The sequence below is a fragment of the Oculina patagonica genome, chromosome 13 (genome assembly GCF_052425735.1).
Source record: "Oculina patagonica isolate OP01 chromosome 13, crgOcupat, whole genome shotgun sequence".
Taxonomy (NCBI): domain Eukaryota; kingdom Metazoa; phylum Cnidaria; class Anthozoa; order Scleractinia; family Oculinidae; genus Oculina; species Oculina patagonica.
The window spans coordinates 4,351,552-4,375,869 of NC_135770.1; the positions used below are offsets into that span (position 1 = coordinate 4,351,552).

General features: G+C 37.9%; 2 protein-coding genes and 1 long non-coding RNA gene across 3 annotated transcripts in view; 1 reads left to right on the forward strand and 2 right to left on the reverse strand.

The window, feature by feature from the left end:
* On the forward strand, positions 1–9,203 carry LOC144635931 (L-asparaginase-like). Its single transcript, XM_078495053.1, has 10 exons — positions 1–76; positions 654–901; positions 2,762–2,885; positions 3,656–3,893; positions 4,421–4,504; positions 5,034–5,160; positions 5,712–5,824; positions 6,710–6,898; positions 7,388–7,501; positions 8,784–9,203. The coding sequence occupies exons 2-10, from the start codon at positions 820–822 to the stop codon at positions 8,832–8,834; spliced, it is 1,122 nt and encodes a 373-aa protein (XP_078351179.1). The 5' UTR covers positions 1–76; positions 654–819; the 3' UTR covers positions 8,835–9,203.
* LOC144635972 (uncharacterized) lies at positions 9,157–23,351 on the reverse strand. Its single transcript, XM_078495108.1, has 4 exons — positions 22,958–23,351; positions 20,345–20,552; positions 12,227–12,534; positions 9,157–11,447 (listed from the first exon to the last, which is right to left on the reverse strand). Exons 2-4 carry the CDS (start codon positions 20,527–20,529, stop codon positions 11,263–11,265), a joined length of 678 nt encoding a protein of 225 aa, XP_078351234.1. The 5' UTR covers positions 20,530–20,552; positions 22,958–23,351; the 3' UTR covers positions 9,157–11,262.
* Positions 23,218–24,318, reverse strand: part of LOC144635973 (uncharacterized) — an 11,803-nt gene continuing 10,702 nt past the window's right edge. Inside the window, exons 3-4 of the long non-coding RNA XR_013567443.1 lie at positions 23,939–24,041; positions 23,218–23,356 (exon numbers count right to left, since the gene is read on the reverse strand). This is a non-coding gene — a long non-coding RNA (uncharacterized LOC144635973). The remainder of the gene's footprint in view (positions 23,357–23,938; positions 24,042–24,318) is intronic.

Consider the following 24,318-nt stretch of genomic DNA (forward strand, 5'->3'; position numbering starts at 1 on the left):
CCACAGTGGCATAACAAGAAAGAAAACTCCTGGATCAGGGTAAAAGCAAAGAAAATTTAACAAGGAGTCAGCAAAGGTAGGTGCTAAGTGTTTTGGTTTGAATCTCCATGAGAACATATTGCATCATTCTTCATCGAGTAGATTCAAATTTTCTGCTGTAAGAGGGAAATAAATACCCCTGTATTAAAACAGTAACTAAATTCGATTCGACTCGCGTGTTCGTCTGACATGGAAATGACAAGGTTAAGCCTGGATTTTTGAGGAACAAGAGCAGGTAGTTATATAATGAATTTATACGGGTGGATGCTTTTTCTTGAGCATAGAAACCTTGTACATCCAATTTCGTATGGCATGAATGAGAAATTGAATTAGAATTGCTAAGTATTACGTTGAAAGTAATAATAAATTGAAACTGAATTAACTAAGTTAGAGTAAGAATTTTTAAATTGTACATAAATTTTCTAGTATGTACTGTATTAAATAATTTATAGTTTTCTAACAAAACACAGTAAACTGTGTTAAATCCTTTTTCTATTTTGCTTCCTAATTTAAACTTCGATGACTGCCATATTTTTGGTGTGCTTAGTGAGTGATCTTCAATTTGTGGTAATAAAATACGCTCACTCATGTACCGGTATACTACAATGTTTTAGGTTGTTATGGACCTGTTATTGACCTCATGAAGCAAACTGTACGTGATGAAATAGACACTTTGTAGCTGCTTGTGGCAGTGACCTTCGGCTGCTGAAGTGAAGTATTCTGCCGCACGTGTAAATATTCTTCTAGCTGGTATCCAGGGTATAGTAGCGCGGCATCACCATGAGTGGCAAAGGAAAATCCTCATTGGTACTAGTTCTGTATACTGGTGGAACGATAGGAATGAAAAAACTTCATGACAATGGTATGATTCAAATTTTTTTCTTAGCATTCCCTCATACGCATTAAAAAAAAAAAAACTTGCATCCCAGCAGATTAAAGAACCTTTCAGAAATTTTGAGTTGATCAAGTTTGCTGAACACTGAAGCCCAGGGGGCTACTTGAAAAGGTTTGATATGGGGAGGCTCGACCCGAAGTCCAACCCCTTACCCTTTTATATGCCATTTTGCCAGAAATTATACCCCTTTCGTATACCTTTTAATGAAAAAGGTACCCCTTTGATATACCTGAAAGTCATGGTATAGTCATAGACTTAAAACATGAAGTTTTCTTGTCATTTTCAAGTAGCGTTTAATAAATTAAAATGATACAGCCATAGGGTGCATCTGTTCGAAATATTTTTTTAAAGGCCCCTTTAAATACCTAAATGACAGATTTCCCTACCCTTTCACATATGTTACCTAAACTTGTGAAATTCCTACCCTTTTATGTACCTGAAGCATGAAAAAGGTACCTCTTTCAGACGGAGCCTCCCCGTAAAGGCCATTATAGGGAGTGCCCCCCGGCACTGAAGGATGCAAAGGGGCCTGTGGGAGGTGCATGTTCTTCCCTTCGTGATCAATATATATATAGGCAATATCAGATTTTTATGTCGTCTTGGTCTGAGATAGGGTTTGGGTTGCGCCCTAAGGAGGTATTTTGGAAGAGACTATTTTATCATCATTGTTATTCATCAAAGTAATATATGATCATCGCAGTGAATTTCCAAATTTTAAGCAATTGGAATAAAGAAGCCTAAAAAAATTCAGGGCTCCGACGGGATTTGAACCCATGACCTCTGCAATACCAGTGCGATGCTTTACCAACTGAGCTATGAAGCCACACATTTGGAGCAGGGTCACAATAAAAATTAATGTGAGTTCATATTTTTCCCGTGAGAGGAGTGAAATGATGTGATGTATGTGAAATGACTAATATATGAACTGCGGATTTATATGATAGTGATAAAAAATATTGATTAATGACTTGAGAAGTGTGATTCAACAACATTGGGATTTTTAGCCTTTCTCAAATATTTAAGCAGCAGTTCCTAGGTGGGGTCTCACCTGAAATAAGGAATGCCATTATTAGGATCAGAGTCACACCCTCCTCCCTCTGACCTATCCCCTTCTCCTCACCCATTTAAAAAATCCTAGATCCATGCCTTCTCCCTGGGTTTTTTAGACTATTAGGGAAACAAATTATTGCAATACCGTAAAATTCCGGTTATAAGCCCCCCCGCTTATAAGCCCCTCCAGTTATAGGCCCATCTACCTGGAAACAAAAAAATACATCCGATTATAAGCCCCCCGGATATAAGCCCCCCTCTGTCGGATGACAGTACTGAACAGGGCTTAATGTTGCTTCATTATGCTTTTTTAACTCAAAAACGTATTTCAATCAACACTCCCGTGGCTCGTTTCGAAACATTTTTTTTATTCCGCTTATAAGCCCTCCCGGATATAAGCCCCTCCGCTTATAAGCCCACCCAAAATACCTTACGAAGTTGTATAAGCCCAGGGCTTATAACCGGAATTCTACGGTATTAGTTAAAAGGGAGTTGCTCTTCAGCCAGCCTTCTATCCTAGCTTCAGGCAGCCTGACACATCTGGGGTCTCCCACTCAAGCAGTACAGTGAAGCCCCTTTTAAAACGCTTGTTAACCAGTCCTCCTTAAGGCTCACGTTCCCTGCTTGCTCATTGGGCCCAAACATGAGCCTCAGCTGCCAGGCTAAGTCTCTATATATTCTGATTTTTTTTGTATGTTTGGATGCATATGGCTCATGTAACAAATATTGTTATTTGTTTGAAATTATTGCAATGCCTGACATTCTCTTTTTTTTCAGAACCCTGTGCTCTTCACTTAGATTTATTTATTGACAAATTGAAAAAGCTTCCAATACTTCATGATGCCACTTGCAGTGTGGCACAAGTGAGTAAAGTGGGTACCACAGAAAGATTAGCTATGCCGTAAGTGTTTTCATTCTTAATCATAAATGTAAAGTCTATATTTTATAATGAAAATAGTATTTTTGTAACCTGATGTTAATCAGGAAATTAAAGCCTTAGATGATTATTTTCATGATTTAAAATGTATTCAAAAAACTGCTTGAGACATGTCCAGATCATTATAGTCTGACCTTAATGGGTTTTTAAATTTTTTTTAAAGGAGTATTCCCCCATTCCTTTTATATAAGTCCCCTCCCCCCGGGGGGCACTCCCTATAATGGCCTTTACGGGGTACCTTTTTTACGCTTCAGGTATATAAAAGGGTAGGAATTTTACAAGTTTAGGTATCTGAAAGGGTAAGGAAATCTGCATTTCAATAGGTATTTATAAAGAGGCCTTGAATAAAAACATTTCGAACAGATGCACCTTATGGCTGAATCATTTTAATTTATTAAACGCTACATAAAATGAGAATAACACTACCTGCTTTAGGTATATGTCATGCCATTTAGGTAATGTGAAAGGGGTAGGAAAGCTGGGTACCTTTTCTGTCAAAATGGTATATAAAAGGGTAAGGGGTTAATGGACCTCGGGGCGGAGCCTCCCCGTATCAAACCTTTTCAAGTTGCCCCCCCCCCCCCCCTGGGCCCCTTCCCTCTCTATTGGCTATTATGTCAATCAATTAAAGAGGGTTAATTTAACTAAGCTGCATGTGGCATTGAACAATGAATAATGTATGATAATATGTCAATCTTTAATATCTTTTAGTAACTGCGGGTTCTTCGTGTTAGTATCTTGAAGGCAGGAAGCAGGATACTGTATGATATCAAAGAGGCTGGTGCCATAAGGGAATCTAAAGACACTTGTGTTGAGGACTGGATTGATGTGGGAACAGAGATTGCCAATAATTATAATGACTATGATGGGTTTGTGATCCTGCATGGCACAGACACAATGGCCTACACTGCGTCTGCTCTGTCTTTCATGCTTGAGAACCTTGGCAAGCCTGTTGTCCTCACAGGCGCACAGGTACATGTAAACTGTAAGTGGAAAATTTAAGTATCTAAACTAACAAAAAGGTTGCAATTTGAGATCAATGAAGTCTTCACAGGTGAAAAGTTCCATGCAACTGAGCCCTAAAAAGGTTTCATGTTGAAAGTGTATCTACAAGGGTAGCCCAGTGGAATGGAGAGTGGAAACCCTTATGAGGGGGGGGGGGGAATTGCAGTTGACCACAGTACTGGTCAAATGAAATTACATTTTAGATGCATTCCTCGTGTTGAGAGATGACATTGTCCTCTTGGGAGATACAAAGATCATCTACATACAAGTCTAAGAGAATTTAATAAATGCCTTGACTATCCTCTGGATGATCTTATGCAGGGTAATTACCATCTTGGGGAAAAAAAACTATGTAGAGGGTAGGGCAACAAAAAAAGTCACAGTGTCTCAACAGGGCTGGGGATTTCCATGGAAATTGTATTGTAGGACTTAGGAATCTTCAGTGTACAGAGCTATAAAGTTATAATAAACCCTGCTGTCTCATTATATTGCAGACCCCAATTTATGAGGAGGAGACTGATGCAAGAGATAACCTGGCTGGAGCTTTGTTGTTTGCTGGACAGTATGTTGTCCCTGAGGTAAGAAACTCAATCCACCCTACCCTAAGTAACTAACTGCTGAAATAATAAAATTAACAGTTCATATAGTCACTACTATTCTTTTAGAAGGCAGATACAAACAACCATTGGTCAACTTGCCATACAAGTTCTATTTCTCGTCAACCCAGTCCAGTACAGTAGTTGTCCACCTCAAGACTACCTTAATTGTTTACAAGACCATCTCGTTATCTTTTAGCCTGACAAAAAGCTCAATAAGTCATTGTCTTATTTAAGATTCTCTTGCTCGGACTTCCCATTGAGTCCTTAAACCGGCCAAAACTAGCTTAAGGAAGTATGATTCTTGTACCACTTGTGATGTCATCACCTTTGACGCTGGAAATGTTTTGGAAAAAGTCTTACAAAAAATACCTAAACTAGCATAATGGGAAGTGTTTTTTGGAAAGTCAGAAAAGGTCATGAAAAATCATGAAATTTGAAAAGCTGAAAAGAGTACGAACCCATTAAATTGCGCACTTCAACTTGTAAATATAATATTGGTGTCTTTTAGGTGACCATTTTCTTTGATAGTAAGCTCTTCAGAGGAAATAGGTCCACCAAAGTTGATGCAAAGAGCTATTGTGTGTTTGACTCGCCAAGCTTTCCTCCCTTGGCAAGGATATGCAGTAATGGAGAAAGTGAGTACTTCGTGGTCACTTGTAATTTAATTGCTTTTCTAATATACCCGGTAAATTACATCAATTATAATGTTAATAAGTAGAGTTGTACTAGACAAAAATGTTAATAAGTAGAATTGTACTAGACAGTGTTCCAATGCAAATGTTGCTATTTTAAACAATAGAGTGTTTCTGTTAAGGAACTATCGGCTAATATCTATGCCCCGCGGAAATTAGTAGAAAAATTAGATATTCGTTATTTGAAGTAAGTTTAGATAGAAAACTGTTTGTTGACTTCAAGCAGATATGGCAGAAAAGAGGGAAGCGAAAATTCGAAGCGAAAAGGTGGTCGATAACTTTGGAATTGGGTATTTCAGATAGCATACTTTTCAATTATACAAAAAAATTCGCCTCATAGGCACTTTAAAGAACAAAATCAGCTGAAAGAAACAACATTTTTCTTTTCTGAAATATCAATTTAACTAGTTCACCAGATTTTAAAATTAAGCCTAAATATGTTTTCACTGAAGTTGAGTTTGCAGGTTGTTTTTTCTCTTTTCTTTTTTTTTTAGTTGAATGGAATCATACTGTTGATCGAAGCCAGACAAGATGTTTTACACTCCACACAAAGATGAGCCAAAAAATTGCACTGCTTCCCATGTTTCCTGGCATTCCAATAGAAATGGTATGTTGACTCATTTGGGAAATTGTAAGTATCTTGGAAACTCTTGCCGAACCTGCGCCTCTACTAATATGCGTACTGAGAAACAAACAGTGTCACAGAAACATTTTCCACGGCAGCTTTCATTTGAATGGCAACACACACCGAGGTTTCATCGAAAGACATAGAAGTTAGGATCACCTAAAAGTACCAAATGAAAGTACTACACCGACAGTATCATTCAGGGGTTCATTATAATGGTCCCACTCACACACTAGGGTTTCATCCACAGACTCAAAAAATTAGAACCACCTTGCACATCATTATAAACAGTACCACATGAAAGTACTGCTCAAGAGTTTCATTTGAATGGTTAGACACTAGGGTTTCATCCACAGACTTAAAAGTTAGAACCACCTTGCACAGCGTAATAAACAGTATCACATGAAAGTACTGCTCAACAGCTTTCATTTGAATGGCCACACACTAGGGTTTTGTCCACAGTATTAAAAGTTAGAACCACCTTGTACATCACTGATCATGAGAAACAGAACCACATGAAACTACTGCTCAATGGCTTTCATCTGAACGCTCACACATTAAAATATCATTCGTAAAAGTTAGAACCTTGCACAGCACACACCAGGGTTTCTTCCAGACTTCATTCACATTTAATAATAGACTTACGGTTTGACCCTAATAATGCATCGGAGGTTTTTTCGTAAAAAAAGTTTAAACAGCACTTGTCATCACTGAGAAACAGAACCACATGAACGTACTGTGCAATAGCTTTTATTTGATTCCTTCCATCCCCTGAATGCAAAACTGAAAGAAAGATATTATTATAGTTGATACAATCACGAACTATCGTTTTCAACTACTGATCTTGCATTTTTCTTTTTACTTAAGATAAAAGGATGTTTAGAACCTCCAATTGAAGGCGTTGTCTTGGTAACATATGGAAGCGGTAATATACCCAACTCCAGAACAGATCTGGTTGAAGCGATCAAAGGCGCTGTAGAAAGGGGCGTGGTCATTGTCACGTGTTGTCCTTGCCATGGAGGTCCACATGATGTTTCAATGGAGTATGTGGAACAGGTATATGCACGTGCTTCCCAGTCTTGGATTAATTGGTACCCTACGTGCGACTGGAGTACCAGTATTTTCTCGCTTCATTAACCAACTTCTCTTGAGTAATCGCTCCAAAATATAGTGTTGTCAAATGTCTGCTGTGAATACCGAAATCACATTTAATTTGTGTCTGTGAGTGTTTAAGTTTCCCTATTTTAAGAAAGGCCTATACCACATGTTAAACACGGTTTAAACTTGTTTTACATAGAAGTCGTTATGTTTTTCGACTTCAAATTTGACACAATGAAAGCACAACTGGAGCTCGCTTAAACCTTTAGACTACTTATGTGAAATTCAGTCTTTGTGTTTTCTGTTCCTGATTTCTATTTTGTTAATCCTGGTTTAACTAAACATGTTTTGCTGTTGTGAATAGGCACTAGCCACTGAATAAATCATTGGAGTTCTTAGAGCTCTGTAAATCGCTGAAGTCGCACCTGCGTTTTATTGTCCACCTAGGGCCTCGTCAAGTTAGGAGTGGTTCCCGGGGGAGACTTGACAGTTGAGTCTGCGTTAACCAAACTTTCGTTCGTCATGGGGAAAGAGGCACTGACGCAACAAGACAAGAAAATGGTAAGCTTGATTCTTAAATTGATAGTTATTTACACGGGAAACTCTGTGTTAATGACAATTGTGAAACATCCTTACTTTGAAGTATTGTATAGTTCTTGAATGAAAAAGTGCCAACAACCTAATGCCGGAGAGATCCAGGTTGGAGCCCTGGAGAGTCATTGGATACTTACCATTTGACCAAAATTCCGGGAATATCGGTTGGAAAGCAAATGGAACAGTAATTTTCCTGACAACCCATTCAGAAATTGTGGAATACCATTCGGGTTGGTGCGAACCGTCGGAAAATTCTGTTCCATTTGTTCAGTAATATCTCCCGTTTCCAGTCTCTTCTCAAGGTTAAACAATAACCGGTAACTGAATTATAAATGGTAAGGGCCATCTCTTTCGGTTGGTTTGCTGATGGTGAAAAAAACACTGGCCATTATTCAACGGTCATTTCAATCGGTCTATTTAAGGAGCTACGTTACTGGGATTTCGCAGATTTTTGGTCTTTTAAAAATTTTTCTGAAATTCGTGGTAGGCAATTAAGCCCATAAAAAAACATTTTCTTTGAACATCTTAAGGAAGTTATAACTTAAATTTCAGACAGAAATCAAGCTACGGCTATTAATATTGACGGATTTTTTTGAAGACGCGCGGAAACAACTTGTAAAGTTAGCCTTAATTTTTCAAATTGCAATCCATTTGCATCCGAGCCATGCGCAGTGAAAGAAGCTCGCTAAGAGTTTCAGTGCTTTTATACATAATTTTTTAGTAAAAACGGAGTATTATTTTTAGGTTTCCTGCGACACAAATATTTTGGTCGCTCAAAAATCTGGTTAAATCCGTGACAGAGTCCCTTTAAGACGAATGGTAAACACCCATTTTGTTGGGTTATTGAGCAAGACACTTTACTCTAACAGTGCCTCTCTCCACCCAGGGCCCAGTTGTTGAAAAAGTAGATAACTCTATCCACGGGATAAATCGCAATCCAGCGAATATGCGTTGGCCAGGAAAACTACCTTATCCACTGTATTGTGATTTATCCAGTGGATAGCGTTATCCGTCCTTTGAACAACGGGGGCCAGAAGTATAAATGGGTACCGGTGAACTTCTGGGACACTACGCAAAACGATGGAGGCAACATGATTGCATTGTATCAAATAAAAAGTTCACTAGTTTGTACAATAAGAACCTTGCTATCATGACATTAGTAACTGAGGTGAAGTCTGATTTCGATAATTTTTACTATTATGCATGTACTCTATCCAATGAGAATTAAAGTATTTTTTTTTTCTCGCAGCTTATGAGATCAAATCTACGAGGCGAGATTTCCACACCCACTGAAAAGTAATTTGTCAATGAAGCTGATTAACAAGTCAAGAGTAAATGGCAGTCTTCGGTCGATAATCGGAAATATTTGTGGAAAAGACTTCGACTATTCGGGTAGCTAAAACGTACAGATCAAGCAGTTTTTAAAAGCAGTGCAGATCAAGCAACGGTATACCAGAAAACTAACGGTTTCTCTTGAGGCGAAAACGGAGTCGAACCACGCAAGGGGTCTCTTTCAAAAGTTACGACCATTTTCTTGGTCACTTTTGTGTGGGAATGCCCTGGGAAGCAAAAGGCCCTTGGAAAATGGAGTAGTTGACAATCAAAGAAAAACTCAACACATATTTCGTATCTCAAAGACACAAGTTTTATTTTTGTGTTTGGTGATGGTTACAAAAAGTGTTAAGTAAATAATCAGACTTGGGGCGTTTTGGAGCATAATAGTGATTAGCTGCATCTAAGAAAAAGATATTAAGTGTACGTTGCCTAGAACGGGGTCGACCGCCAGTTGCTTGGAAACGCAACTAACATAACTAACGTTAAGGAAATGCAATATTAATTCAATAAGGATATATAGGTATTCCTTTAACGTGTGTAATAAGAAAATATAGGTATCCCTTTAATATGCGATAAGGAAATATAAGTATTCCTTTAACATGTGCGCTAAGAAAATATAGGTATTCCTTTAACCAGTACAATAAGGAAATATAGGTATTCCTTTAACCAGTGCAATAAGGAAATATAGGTATTCCTTTAACCTGTGCAATAAGGAAATATAGGTATTCCTCTAGTGTATACACTAAGAAAATATAGGTATTCCTTTAACCTGTGCAATAAGGAAATACAGGTATTCCTTTAACGTGTGTAATAAGAAAATATAGGTATTCCTTTAATATGCGATAAGGAAATATAGATATTCCTCTAGTGTATACAATAAGGAAATATAGGTATTCCTTTAACCAGTGCAATAAGGAAATATAGGTATTCCTTTAACCAGTGCAATAAGGAAATATAGGTATTCCTTTAACCTGTGCAATAAGGAAATATAGGTATTCCTCTAGTGTATACACTAAGAAAATATAGGTATTCCTTTAACCTGTGCAATAAGGAAATACAGGTATTCCTTTAACGTGTGTAATAAGAAAATATAGGTATTCCTTTAATATGCGATAAGGAAATATAGATATTCCTCTAGTGTATACAATAAGGAAATATAGGTATTCCTTTAACCAGTGCAATAAGGAAATATAGGTATTCCTTTAACCAGTGCAATAAGGAAATATAGATATTCCTCTAGTGTATACAATAAGGAAATATAGGTATTCCTTTAACCTGTGCAATAAGGAAATATAGGTATTCCTTTAACGTGTGTAATAAGAAAATATAGGTATTCCTTTAATATGCGATAAGGAAATATAAGTATTCCTCTAGTGTATACAATAAGGAAATATAGGTATTCCTTTAACCAGTGCAATAAGGAAATATAGGTATTCCTTTAACCTGTGCAATAAGGAAATATAGGTATTCCTCTAGTGTATACACTAAGAAAATATAGGTATTCCTTTAATCTGTGCAATAAGGAAATACAGGTATTCCTTTAACGTGTGTAATAAGAAAATATAGGTATTCCTTTAATATGCGATAAGGAAATATAGGTATTCCTTTAACCTGTGCAATAAAGAAATATAGGTATTCCTTTACTAGATGCAATAATGGAAATATAAGTATTCCTCTAGTGTATACAATAAGGAAATATAGGTATTCCTTTAACCAGTGCAATAAGGAAATATAGGTATTCCTTTAACCTGTGCAATAAGGAAATATAGGTATTCCTTTAACCTGTGCAATAAGGAAATATAGGTATTTCTTTATTCTGTGCAATAAGGAAATATAGGTATTTCTCTAGTGTGTGCAATAAGGAAATATAGGTATTTCTCTAGTGTGTGCAAGGGGTTTTAGGTGGGCTTATAAGCAGAGGGGCTTATATCCGGGAGGGCTTATAAGCGGGATTAAAAAAAAACGTTTCGAAACGAGCCACGGAAGTGTTGATCGAAAAACGATTTTAAGGAAAAAAAAGTTATAATAAAGCAACATAAGTTTAGTTTAACCCATTTCAGCCCTGTTCAGTACTGACATCCGGCAGAGGGGGGCTTATATCGGGGGGGGGGGGGGGGGGCTATAATTGGATGTACTTTTTTTTTGTTTCCAGGTGGATGGGGCTATAACCGGGCGGGGGGAGGGGGGGGGGGGCTTATAACCGGAATTTACGGTTCTCCATTATTGACTAACTACTTTTTAAACCAAAAAGAAAGCCATAGAAGGACGTCTTTGTTGATAAAATGCTTGCATAAAAAGACATTGGATGATTACTAATTCTCCATTAAAAGGAAACACTTCACTACAAGGAGAGTATTCAGCTTTTTCTGCTTCAAACATGTGGCCTGTGTTGATTAGGCAGTGACGTAAGCATCACGCCGATCAGCAGGAGCAACTGTGGCATTTTGGCGGCCTTTACGAAGCACAATGACCACGACGGCGCTGGCGATAGCCACGATCGCCACGGCAACACAGACAGCCACAACCGCGATCGCATAGCTGGGGAAACCTGCGCCCTCATCCTTGTCACCAGCGGATTCTGATGGTATAAAATATAACGTCGTGTTAGAAATTATCAGTTGACGCAGTGGTTCATAAGTGGTTTTGAGATATTATAATTTAGCGCAGAGTAGCGAGGCCAGTAGGAAATGACCAAGCATGCGTTCTCGTTTGTGTGTTTAATCTAGTCCTCGCTGTCAAGCTGAAGTTCAAGATATTATATATAATCAGTCTGTAGCATGCACGATCCATTTTAGGGTTAATTATTAGTAATTACACGTTGTTGCTCTTAGTTTTGTGGTCGTGCACAGAAATGTAGCCAATAATCTTAATAATTAAGATTCATAACTTTGCACAGCGCACGTTTTTGTCACATTATCTCTGAAGGTCTTCAAGCAGCGGTGTGATTTAATAAGCAGAATTTATGAAACTTTTGTTGTTTGCCATCGTGGTTTGCTAAAGCTCCCCATTGAATTGCGCGCGCATAATTTGAGGAGCATAGACCGCTGACCGTTTTCTAGTTTTTGTTTTAAGGTGGGGGGGATTTTCCAATCGAAAGCACCCCTAAACCGCAAAGTTGTTCTGTTATCTTTGTATTAACTTGTAATTTTTTTGCTTATAATTCATTCTACTTGTGGCTTCTCTTCCGCGGACCAGTATTATTTGACATAGTTGCTATAAGAGCCGCCAACCGTGCAGGTTTCTATTTTACGAGTTTTGTAAACTCTTTATTTACTTGGTAATGTTTGCCAAGTTTAGATCGACAAATTCGATCATCACCATTATTAATATCAACACGGGTATTCTTAAATCACAAACCTTCACTGGGGTCTACCATTCTGTATGGACCAGCATTCACGTAGTACGTTGTTTGTATGGCGTCCTGGACAGTTTCACGTCTCTTTCGTTTGGCAAGAGGGCAGGGAGCGGCGCATTCAGCTTGGCATTGAGAAGCCGCATCACTTGACAGGCAAACAATGACTGTGGCATGGAAGTAAACCAGTTCACCGGTTACTTGACCAGCGAATCGGAAAGCGCCATTGGCTACCATGTCAAATCTTTCATCCGCATTATTATCGCATGTGAGGCTGTCAGGATCAACTATCCCAAGCGACTGTTCCTCACAGCTAAGCAAAGAAAGAAAAGCCATTAGAACACTAGAAAGGCCTATAATATTCACTCAACACCTGTTCAACTGTTGTATTGAAAAAGTCTAAAATAACCGGGAAAATTGGTACTAATTAAGAACCCGCGGGACCAAGAAGAGGGCAAACGGATACGCCATTTCCGAGTTACCCTTTGCCTCTGTCTCAAAACGAGTCTACGTGCGAAACCATTCATATAAAAATGAGCACCTACAGGTCCATTTTCATGCAAATTAAACTCATTTTCATTTGAATGGTTTCGCACGTAGACTCGCTTTGAAACAGAGGCAAAGGGTAACTCGGAAATGGCCTATTAGTTTGAATGCATTTTGATCGTCACGTGACGTTGCTTGGCGACCCAAATAAAGCGTATATCTTTTATTTTGGGGTGGGAAAGGGAAAGAATACGGTAAAAACCCGCGAGTAAGAACCTAACATTTAAGAACCTGTTAGGCTAAAATTTGCAAATTAGATACCATTTTTATAAGAACCTATTTAGCCTAAAATTTGAAAACAGGTTCTTATTTTTTGCGTTCGACGAAGGAGAGCGCAAGCCTAATTCTGTTTTGCGTCCTGTGTCTTTTGAGTTGGTAGGCCTGTGCACTGTTATGCGGAATGAATCGAGCCGTTATGCGCGCGCAGGTGTATGGACTCCAAATTGGCCGCCCCGATTGATTTTTGCAGGGGCAAGTCTCGGCCGGGAAACTGGTGCGACGATATTTTAGTCTCGTTTTCGCATTGAATCGTCCCTTTTGTCGTCTTTGGTCGCTGTTCTCCACGCGTGCTTCACGAATTCGCTAGAACATTTCGTTTGGTCGCTAGATTATGTACTTAGTAAAACTGTTTACTTTCGTTCTCGTACAAGAATCGCCTCTTCTGCCGTCTTTGGTCGCTGAACTGCGACTAAAACTGACCGTTGCTTGTGGTCAAATAGCAAATGTTCTGAGCTGTATAGCTCAGCGGCCATTGTGCCACTTGATCATGGCTTGTGATCAAATAACAAACTTTCCGAGTTATGTAGCTCGGCGGCTGTTGAGCCACTTGATCATTACTTGTGATCAGAACACGGCGTTATCGAGTGATGAGGCTCGCATTTGCGTTAAACATTTGCACGGTGTAGACGACATCAGAGCAGATGAAGCGATCGAATACAACCGAACCATTGTTCAGTCGAGTAAATGCGGCACCGGAAGCATTCTTTTGTATAACGTGACCAAATCACGTCGTGCACAGAGTTCTGTCCAGACTTCGATAAATGATACCCACAATAATTATGATAGTAAGCTTAAAAAGAGATATGAAAGAGATGTCCGTGTTGTAGCTGGAAAGAATGGGGATAGGAGTTGTTCTGTTGCTATGATCTCTACAAATGCTGAGAAATCTCAGGCTGTGAAAAAAGCAAAAAGCAACAGGAAACGAGACAGAGAACAATCTCGAATTTCTGTTCTGTTCGTAGAGTTACTAAATTGCTTAGAAGAAAGAAATACAGAAGTAGACTTAAAAAACTACTGAAACATAATTTCCCAAGCTCCTCACTTATTAGAAGTTTTTGTAGCAATTACAAGAAATGGTTTATTTTGTGTAACTCTGGACATTTTTACAGTAAATATGTTTTTTTTTCATAAGCAAACAGAAAGAGAAAAAAAGATACAAGTATTGCACTGGTAAACAGAAAGAGTTATCAATTGACATGCTTCAAACAAAGTCTGACTTCAGTCACAATAGCGCTTTTGGTGCATATTATCCAAAGTTCAAATTTAAAAGGAGGTATGCTTCCTGCAAATGACAGTTGTAATTTGCCTTGGGTATCTCTTTATGAGAGACTTTCATTAATAAGTTTAATGCCTTATGATGTTGGTGGGAGTGGAGACTGTTTTTTAGGTCAGTTTCACACCAACTGTATGGAACTGCAGAGTTGCATTTTCAAATTCGTGCTGCTGGTATTAGGCACTTGAATAATCATCCAGAATCTTATGTTGAGAGCGTTTCTGACAATAGTTGGCAAGACTACATTCTGCAAATGTCAACACCAGGAACTTGGTGTGACAATGTTATTATCCAGGCAGTAAGTATTTTTAGTTGAAAGCAAACTCTGCAATATTAATTCATACTTCAATATATTGCTGTTTCAAGTTAAAAGTGCTTTCTATGGAATTCACATGTTGCTGTTTCGAATATAACATAATGTTGTCTGTAACCTTAAAGGAACAGTGCCACAGCTGAGTTTAAGTTTGAACTTTGAACTGTGTCGTTACTTTCATACTTGTGTGTTACACATAACACACATTCAAAGACAAGCAATTGTCATTCATTCTTGGAATTAATAAAGTTATTGTTCATAGTTTATTCGCAATCAATGTTGTTAAATTATTCTTACAAACATTTCACCATCCTCTTTTGTCCCATCACCGACAAATTGTACAAGAAAATGGGGAAATCTCAGTCAACACCAAAAACTACCCCTCCTTTCAAGCCTTACTCGAACGCATTCCCCTAATCGCTGATTACTACTAGTAGTTAAAATTAATATATGTTTACTTTTGGGAAAATATGATAAGTCAACATTCTGGATCCTCTTTGGAGATATGTTATGTAATGTAATATCATAGGTGACAAATTACTCCTTAATTTTGGCGCGAAGTTTAAACGTTAATTTATAATTTCACATGTGAAATTATAAAATTGCCATGGCAACGTATTTAGCGGCAAGATGGCGTCCGTATTAAATAGAATATGTTTTAAAGCTCTTTGTACATTTGCGCTTGGATTTCATCTTAGCCAGCTAGCCTTGGCCATGTAATAAAACTTTTGATGATATTTTAATTTCAAAACGTCAAAACGACTTCAAGACTTAAGCCAATTACATAAATGGCATCGAGCGGATTTTTCAGCGTTTTACACGGACACCGTTTTCAGTTCATTCAAGACGAACTACGGTCATAGCGTGAGAAATAATTGACAGTTGATTCATTTTTGAAACTTTTTGTCAACAGCAAAAAGGAATCTCTAAAAGGTTTTCTTCAAAGACTAAAAAACTTGCGAACTTGAGCAAAATGTATGCCTTCAACTTTTCAAAGCTCGGAGTTTGCGATGCAATATACTAGTCAAAACCTACGATTGCAAGCGTATTAATTTGTGACATATGATATTAAAATGTAATCAAATGGTATACTCCTGAAAATAGGAAATAATTTCACTTGCATTTTGTCAAAATTCTAATATAATTTCCCTCGCCTTTAAATTAGTAGAATTTTGACAAAACGCGCGTGAAATTATTTCCTAATTTCACTCGTCACCATTTGATTACCCGTACTAATGCAATGTAATGCAAATTTTATACACGAAAAAGGCAGAATACCACTAAAATCTCTATTTAATAACATTGAAATTTTTTCCTCAGAAATTAAGAACCTATTAATAACCCTTAAGGTAAGAACCTGTTTAGGCTAACCTGAAAAAATAATAGGTTCTTACTCGCGGGTTTTTACTGTACCGCAATACAAACATACCACTGTTACACGTCTGACTGTACTATATGACACATTGCGGTGGCCCTTAGTAACTGCCGTACTCATGTGTCCACCTGCCCGCCGACGCAGTACAGCGGTTTCTTTAAAAAACTAACTCTATGATCTAATTAGTCTTGGAAGTTCATTTTTGTTTAAAACACAGCTGCCTAGTTAGCTTACTCGAATTGACAAGCCTCCGTAACCGGACAGTTTTTAACTTGGTAAGCTGAGCGGGGGGAGGTGAGAACAAAAGGCAAATCAAATTAACAAATCAATTGTGCCGACGCCAACATACAAGTTTCCTTGCTGGTTTTCATAGTATTAGTACTGGTTGCCAGAATTTTTTTTGTTAGCGAGTGATTTATTGAGGTAATTTTGCATATCTTTCCAGTCCCCTTCTCCTGTTTCTCGCCGTTTCTAGCTGTTAATTAACTTTTTCTGTCAACTGGCGACTCAAAGGGTACTCCCTGAATATTTTGATGGAGGTGTGTGGCACGCTTCCTAGCAGACGTATAATCGATGATCAATGACATCAATGAATAATCGATGGGTAATCATTGAGTAATCAGCTGATGAGTCATTGATTATTGGCGAAGCTTATCGATGACTTACCGACGGTGTTGTATAGGTTTGCGGATCGACGGATTTGGCCTTAAAAGGCGCACGGATTGTGGATTTTTGCGATACATTGAGCTATGATAACTGTGAATGAGCGGATTTGCGGATTTCGAAACTGCAGTGGATTGCGGGTTAGCTATGTATGTACCGTATTTATTCGTTTAATCGCCCAACCTCGAATAAGCGCCCACCTCAAATAAACGCCCACCCTGAAGGTAGGAAAAGTTAATAAGCGCCCAGCCTCGAATAAACGCCCACCCTCCACCCCACAAAAAACTGAAGTGCACAAGAGGAGCATTGATTATTAAAATAGACTAAGTACTGCTAAGAAGACTTCCCTCATGACCGAGTTTTCTTAGTATTTTACAGAAACTTTCAATGAACAGCTAAAATTCTGTTTTGGTACATCTTCACGTTTTGTTATTATTTATTGTTTTGTTACAAAAATGAACTAAGTATTTGCTGAAAATCGTGAATATTTAATAAGCGCCCAGCCTCGAATAAGCGCCCACCTCGAATAAGCGCCCACTCTGAAGGTCCAAAAATTTAATAAGCGCCCAGGGCGCTTAATCGAATAAATACGGTATGTATGTATGTATGTATGTATGTATGTATGTATGTATGTATGTATGTATGTATGTATGTATGTATGTATGTATGTATGTATGTATGTATGTATGTATGTATGTATGTATGTATGTATGTATGTATGTATGTATGTATGTATGTTTGTATGTATGTATGTATGTATGTATGTATGTATGTATGTATGTTTGTATGTATGTATGTATGTATGTATGTATGTATGTATGTATGTATGTATGTATGTATGTATGTATGTATGTATGTATGTATGTATGTATGTATGTATGTATGTATGTATGTATGTATGTATGTATGTATGTATGTATGTATGTATGTATGTATGTATGTATGTATGTATGTATGTATGTATGTATGTATGTATGTATGTTTTTTCGGCCTTTTTTTATCATGTCTAACTTTCCTTTGATAAATCTTTACATGAATGGTCCGTGACGATAATAATAGCCAAAGAGGAATGAGAAACTGAACGAAAAGGCATGTATCGTGCTGATGTGACGGACGGTAAAAATACCGAAAGCGAAATGTTTAGAAGGTCGAGATGACTGTCTCACTCTCCTGGTTTTTAAGGCTGGAAAATATACGTGTAAGTTATAATAGCTGTCCATAGTTGTATTTAAACCTTTTGGTTAGGTGTCTATCATGCCACTGTTGCATTACTTTCTACACAGTTGTCAGCCCTTGCTGCTTATCCGGGTAAACCTGAGGGGTAATTATATAAGTGGTATAACAATACACCTGAAAAACATGTACCCAGTGTACCCAAAATTTCCCCTCAAATTCATGCAAAATACCCAAATTTGGAAAAACGCAGTATACCAAATACCCATAAAAGGCCCAATTTTAGCGTAAAATACTGTATATCCTATTTAAAATCCCTCTGTATACCGCATAGAGGGTCCTGAAGGGGCAAAATGGGAGCTGGGATTTGCCTCTTTTTGGACTGGGAAAATGAGATACGTGCACTGCATGGGACTGGGATTTTACCACTGGGAATGGGACAAACACTTTGGAAAATGGGAATGGGGGACTCTATATTTTCACACAAATACTCGAATTAATTATCCCGCTTTGATGACGCAAAAAGTCAATATTTTTCCACGTTTTGGCCTCCTATTGCAAGTTCTCGTTACCAGACTTTACGCTGCGGTCATGTCATGTCCGTGATCAGCGGTTCGTTAGCTCTGCACGTGTCGGAAATCGGTAATCAAACATCACAATGGCGTCGTCTAGCATGAGCAATTGCTTCGATCGCCATTATCGAATTGAAATATGTATCTTCGAACAATGCGGTATAACTACATTTAAAAAGGCATCTGTGAACATTGTGTTCGAGAAAGCTACAGAGTCAACAGCCCTGGGGATCTCAGGGTCAACGACCTCGGGCAGCACAGCAAGTGCCGTCACTGACGCGGGCAAGATGCCCAAGATAGCAGCAAAGAAACCAAGTAGCATCCCTGGCACACATGAACAATATCCAAATATCAACAGTTTGCCCTTTTAATTTATTGTAGTCATTATATACACAGGTTTTTAACCTGTACTTATGGAAATGAGATTTATTGTTTATGAACTGGGATTTCGACCAAAATTAGCCTGGGAACTGGGATTTAGGACCCCACCTTCTCAAACTCATTAATAATTCATCAAGTTAAAACAAAGAAAATTATAACCGTGACGGTGGTTTGGAAACCCGATCTTAATTAGCATAGATTTTTACGATTTTATTTCTCCGTTTACTCCGTAGTTTTTGTTTCGATTGAGAAGATATATCAAACACTCGAGACAGTGTTTCATCGGCTATCCAAACACCTCGAATTTCGTCAAAAATACTCCGCTGCGCGTCGTATTCTCAACTCTCTTCTCGGTGTTTGGATAACCCGATGAAACACTGCCTCTCGTGTTTGATATATTACTTCAGGACCCTCTGTATACCAAAAACCCCTGGCTTATAGTGCTGTTTATTTTTCATTTTTAAATTTTAGGCAATTTAGTTTCCTGCCGGGGTAAAAGGTTTCCGTTTAAGGCAGTTGTTTCGATCTATAGTAAATATTTAATGAGTAAATTTGACTGAGGGAAATATGACCTTATGGTACTCTCCGCAAGTTTATTCCATTTGGATTCAAACGTTTAGTTTAATTTCCTTACAAAACGGACGAGCAATAATAAACTACCGTCAAGTTGCGAAATTAAAGACTTACTTAATTCTCCACTGAAAGTTGCGGGACTATGGGGTTAGTATGCACAGGAATCGTCCAGATGGTGGGAAATCTCATGCAGTGCCTGTTTCTCAACAAAGAAGTGCTGCTTTGGCTTAGGAAGACTCCGTCATAAGCAGCAGACTAACCAGTGTCATCAATGACTAATCGGATGCAATCGATGACTAATCAGTGACTGAAAATTTTCAGGTCGCCTATCGATTATTCATCGATTACTCATTGATCATCGGCAATAATCAATGACTTAGTCAGCTGATAACCTAGCGATTACTTTTTGATTACTCGTTGATATCATTGATGAACACTCAATGTTTTTGCTCTGTAACATGAAACAGTTAAATTAATTTTTAGGCAGTTTAACACTTACAGTAGTCTTCGGAAGATTTCCGAAGACTACCGGAGATTCCCGAAGACCGCCGTAGAATTCCAAAGACTACCGAAGATGTCTAGGAGCTAGACTATTGAAGATGTCTCAAGACTGCCGAAAATGACCGAAGACTAATCATTAAAACTCTTCAAACACTTAACAGTATTTTTTCCAGAAACAGCAGCAAACGCTAAAAATTATGGGCAAATAACACTTAACTTTAAACCTCATTCATACTCTAATTGATGTCATCGATTAGTTACGTCTGATTCGGTTCTTAAATCTTTCCCTACCCTAATTTAGACCTGTTGCCCAAAACCTATATCCTAGTTTAGTCCAAAACGGCTCAAAAACCATACTCTTTGGTGCCGCACACACAGACATACTTATCAGTAAAGCTATTACAAGGGAGAAACACTCCCTTCCCACACGCCCACTCCGGAGTAGTGAACAATAGTGAAAATGGTCAAACTTACCCATAAGTGATCAATGTAACTGGGGTTACCACACCAGCAGCATCTGGGCTGGCCGTGACAGACAGTAAATGAACATCCAGAGCCGGAAAAGCGGCATCGTTTTCAAGCAATACTTGTACGTAAAATGGTGTCCCCAAGTCAATAACACCGGCAAGTGGAGAATTGTCAGTGTTGTGAAGAGTCATATCAATCACCAAGTGTCCGCCAGCTGAAAAGAATAAACACATTCAGAACACTGTATCTCCAAAAATAACTAAATACTAGTAAAATTTGGCTTGCTTTATGACCTGACTTACTTTCCTTCCGTCCCCCTTCCTCCTCCCTCCTCCCTCCCCACCCCCCCCCCCCCCTCGCCTTCAAAAAAGACCTATTCATAAGCGAGGGCATAAGTACGAGGGTCTCAATGGGGTTGTTGGTTTTACGGCCAACGGTAAAAATTTTGGCTTTTTTAATAATAATAATAATAATAATAATAATAATAATAATAATAATAATAATAATAATAATAATAATGATTTAATGACTTATATTGCGCTATTATCAACTAGTTTAAAACAAAGTTTACAATCACGCATTACACGTTTATGAAAAAACAAAAAAATGAAAAAATATGAAAAAAACTAACTAATTCTTCCATCTAATATCAGTATTTATCATATATATAGCGAGAATTTTAAGCAATAAACCTTGCAAATAGAATTCTATATTTGCTATATTTCACATGTGAAAAAAGCGATACGTCCAATCAGCTTCGCGTATAGCTTTCTTCACATGTGAAAAATATAACCAATCAGCATCTAGAGTAGTACGACTCAACCAATCACAGCTCGAGAATTCAAATGGTTTCCAACGAGGTTGAGAAAGCAAGCGGCAAGTTTGCTCCCGACGGCAGTTTATGTTTTGAAAACATGGCTACACGTTTTCTTCCTTTACAAAAGTTTGCCTTTTAAGAACTTAATGGAAATGCCGCCAACAGAAACACGCTAAGCAAAACCTAAAGAATACAGCAGTGATAAAAATCATTCTTCAAAGGCGAAGTGAAGGCAGGCGAAGGCGAAGTGTCGATATTAAAGTGAAAGCGAAGACAAGACTTTCATCGGAACTAACAACACATCCGCGGACTTTCTAAGAGTATTCAGGCACTTTTGGGATCGTCTGGTTAAGTAAACTGATTTTTAATCTGGATTTACGTGGTAATTATTGTTTAATTAACCGACTCGTTGTGTTGCCACAATTCGTTCACAATTCGCCAGTTGATTCGCCAGTAGTTTATTCGCTTGTGGCGAAGTTTCCTCGATGCGATACAAAGTTTTTAACGTAAATGTAACGTAGTGTGTTTATTTAAATAAAGTTTTTGTCAAGGAGAGTTTGTCGCCAGTAATTTTTCTTTTTAACATGTATATTATTGAAATAGCGAATTCGCTTGTAAAGCTATGTGCATTTGCAGCTTTGTTTTCTCGCGTCGTTTATAACTGCAGCTGTTGTATGTCAAAGGTTATAAACTGGAAAAATCGGCGTAAAGTGTTCAATGGTTGAATTCTCGTTATATATATAATAAACAAATTACAGCATAGAAAGAGCTTTGTACGGATTTATATTCACTCATTGCAAAACTTTGGAAAACTCACTCGTTCGCTACGCTCACTCGTTCGTTTTCCCAAAGTTTTGCAACTTGTGAATATAAATCCGTACGGCGCACTTTCTATGAAGTAATCTATATTTACGACTAACGGTTAATTTCGTTCCGTTACGGTAAAAAGAAGTGTTAAAATTTAATTTCAATTGTTCTAAAAATAATAAAACTTAATCTTCATTGCTGTAAGACATGTTCAAAACATGAAAAAAATGCAAAAAGGGACAGACCATTATTTTTTTGGAGGAGAGGGTATGAAAGATGTTGAAAACAATTGTTTGCAGGGCCTAGAAAGACAAAACATATTGTTTGCAAACACGATATGTATAACAAAACATGGGTGAAATTTCAAAAAAAATGTTTGCAGAGGTGCATAAACTAAAAAACGTTGCAGAGGAAAATGTTTCAAACCCCCCGTCCCCCCCACCCCCCTCCCCCGTCTTAGAAAATAATGGTCCGTCCCTAATTCCGACACTTCGGGTTTGCCGACACATCAAACGTAGACAAATAAAAAGTCATGAAAGTCATGAAAATAGATTCCGTTACTTTCACTTTCGTATCCGGATTTTTCTACGGCTAATATTTCAAATTTTTCAATCTTCACGCCTATCGACTAATTTTTTGGCCGTTTTACAGCAAACAGCTTACCTCATTGAGACCCTCTGAGTACACCCCTGCCACGTTTTGGTGCCGAAAATATATTTTTTTTCACTGTAGATTAGTAAGTCGATATAGTGTTCAGTTATACTCACATACAAAAAAGTCATAAACTGCATAAACTGATAGAGGGCGACGTTGCTACAGGTTATTACCAATTTGAATTTATTGTTTTGAAAATTGACTTATGATCTGAAATAAATGAGCGCAACCGTGACATGAATGTGGAATAATACGGAAGGGAAGCCGGAATAGTACTTGGATCACGATCAGTAATATTAATATTACTAAACTTTTGTTCATTTCAAATACTTTTGACTTACCTGAACCATCGTCTGTTAATTGATCAAGATGAAGAGGTTGAAAGCTCGCCTGTACATTTTGTTGCTGGTCGTAAGTACACGTGACGGTGTATATGTGGTCATATTGATAGGTTACCGGTGTGTCGTCTGATGCAACACTAATTTGAAACTCGTAATACACTTTGCCGAATTCTATTCTCGGTGTCACATCACAAACAGACCCGTCAATAGTGTATTCCACATTGCCGGTCCCCTGATTAAATGCTGTCGGTGTACACGCAGCTATATCATTCAAATCCCAGTTAGTGTTGTCAGCGGCATTGCCGGTTGTCCACTGAGCGATATCAGGTATGGCGATGGTAAAAGTTATTGCTTGAACATTGCTGCAATCTATAGCTGAAAGGACTCCCGCGTCTTGACCTGTGTAATACACAAAAAATAGTTTTATTTTATAGAATTTTATTTGTATATCGCACGTTCTGATTAATTTAAATACAATGTAATTATCTGGCCAGATTTAAAGTTAAAATTAAGAGCAGGTCCTTTGTTGTTATTATTCTGAGACACATTCAGTCGCATGCATTTGATTTAATTGCTTACCTCGATTTTCCCGTTCAATAAAAACTGGATTGAAATTCAAAATAACATTTTTATATCATGGGGCCGTTATTTTTATTCTGATTTGTCTCGCCTGGGGACGCTTGTACTTTTGAGAACGTATGCTATTAATTGTAGTTGCTACTGCATGATTGAGTATGCTATTGATTGCCAGAAATGTTTCTTTTGAGAACAGCTATAAAGCTTCCCACCATACTGAGTTTAATATAATTTGGCAAAATTGTGTGTAGCGGCCACCTTGTGGGTAAATACCATTGTTTTTGTTACCATTCTAACTGAAATTAACTAAAAATTGTTTAGATTTAAGCTTGAAACTAAAGGTTTAAAAGAAAATTTTGTCATTATTCACGTTAGAAAATAAAATGAAAACTGTTTAAGACATACAGTGGACAACAGCAGCTCCAAACAGGAAAACCGCGATGGACAAACACAATATCTGCTTCATTATCGTCATTTATTTCTTGTTCCTTAGCTTGTCTCAAAAATCCTGCGGAAACAAAACAACTTCTAATGTAAACGTTTATTTATTGTTTGACCTTGTTTGAGTGGGTTTGGCGTGGCCCATAGCCGGTTGGAGCATTGGCTTTCGGATGAGCGGTTCTTTTATGTTTAAACCCTGGCTGGGGTAGCTGTGTTGTTTTTCTTGGGCAAGAGCTCTTACTCTAACGATGCCTTTCTCCAGTCTGGAGTATAAAATTAGTAATGTAAATAAAAGCAAAGCAAGGCAAATCAAAGTAAATCAAAGTAAAGTAAAGTAGAGTATA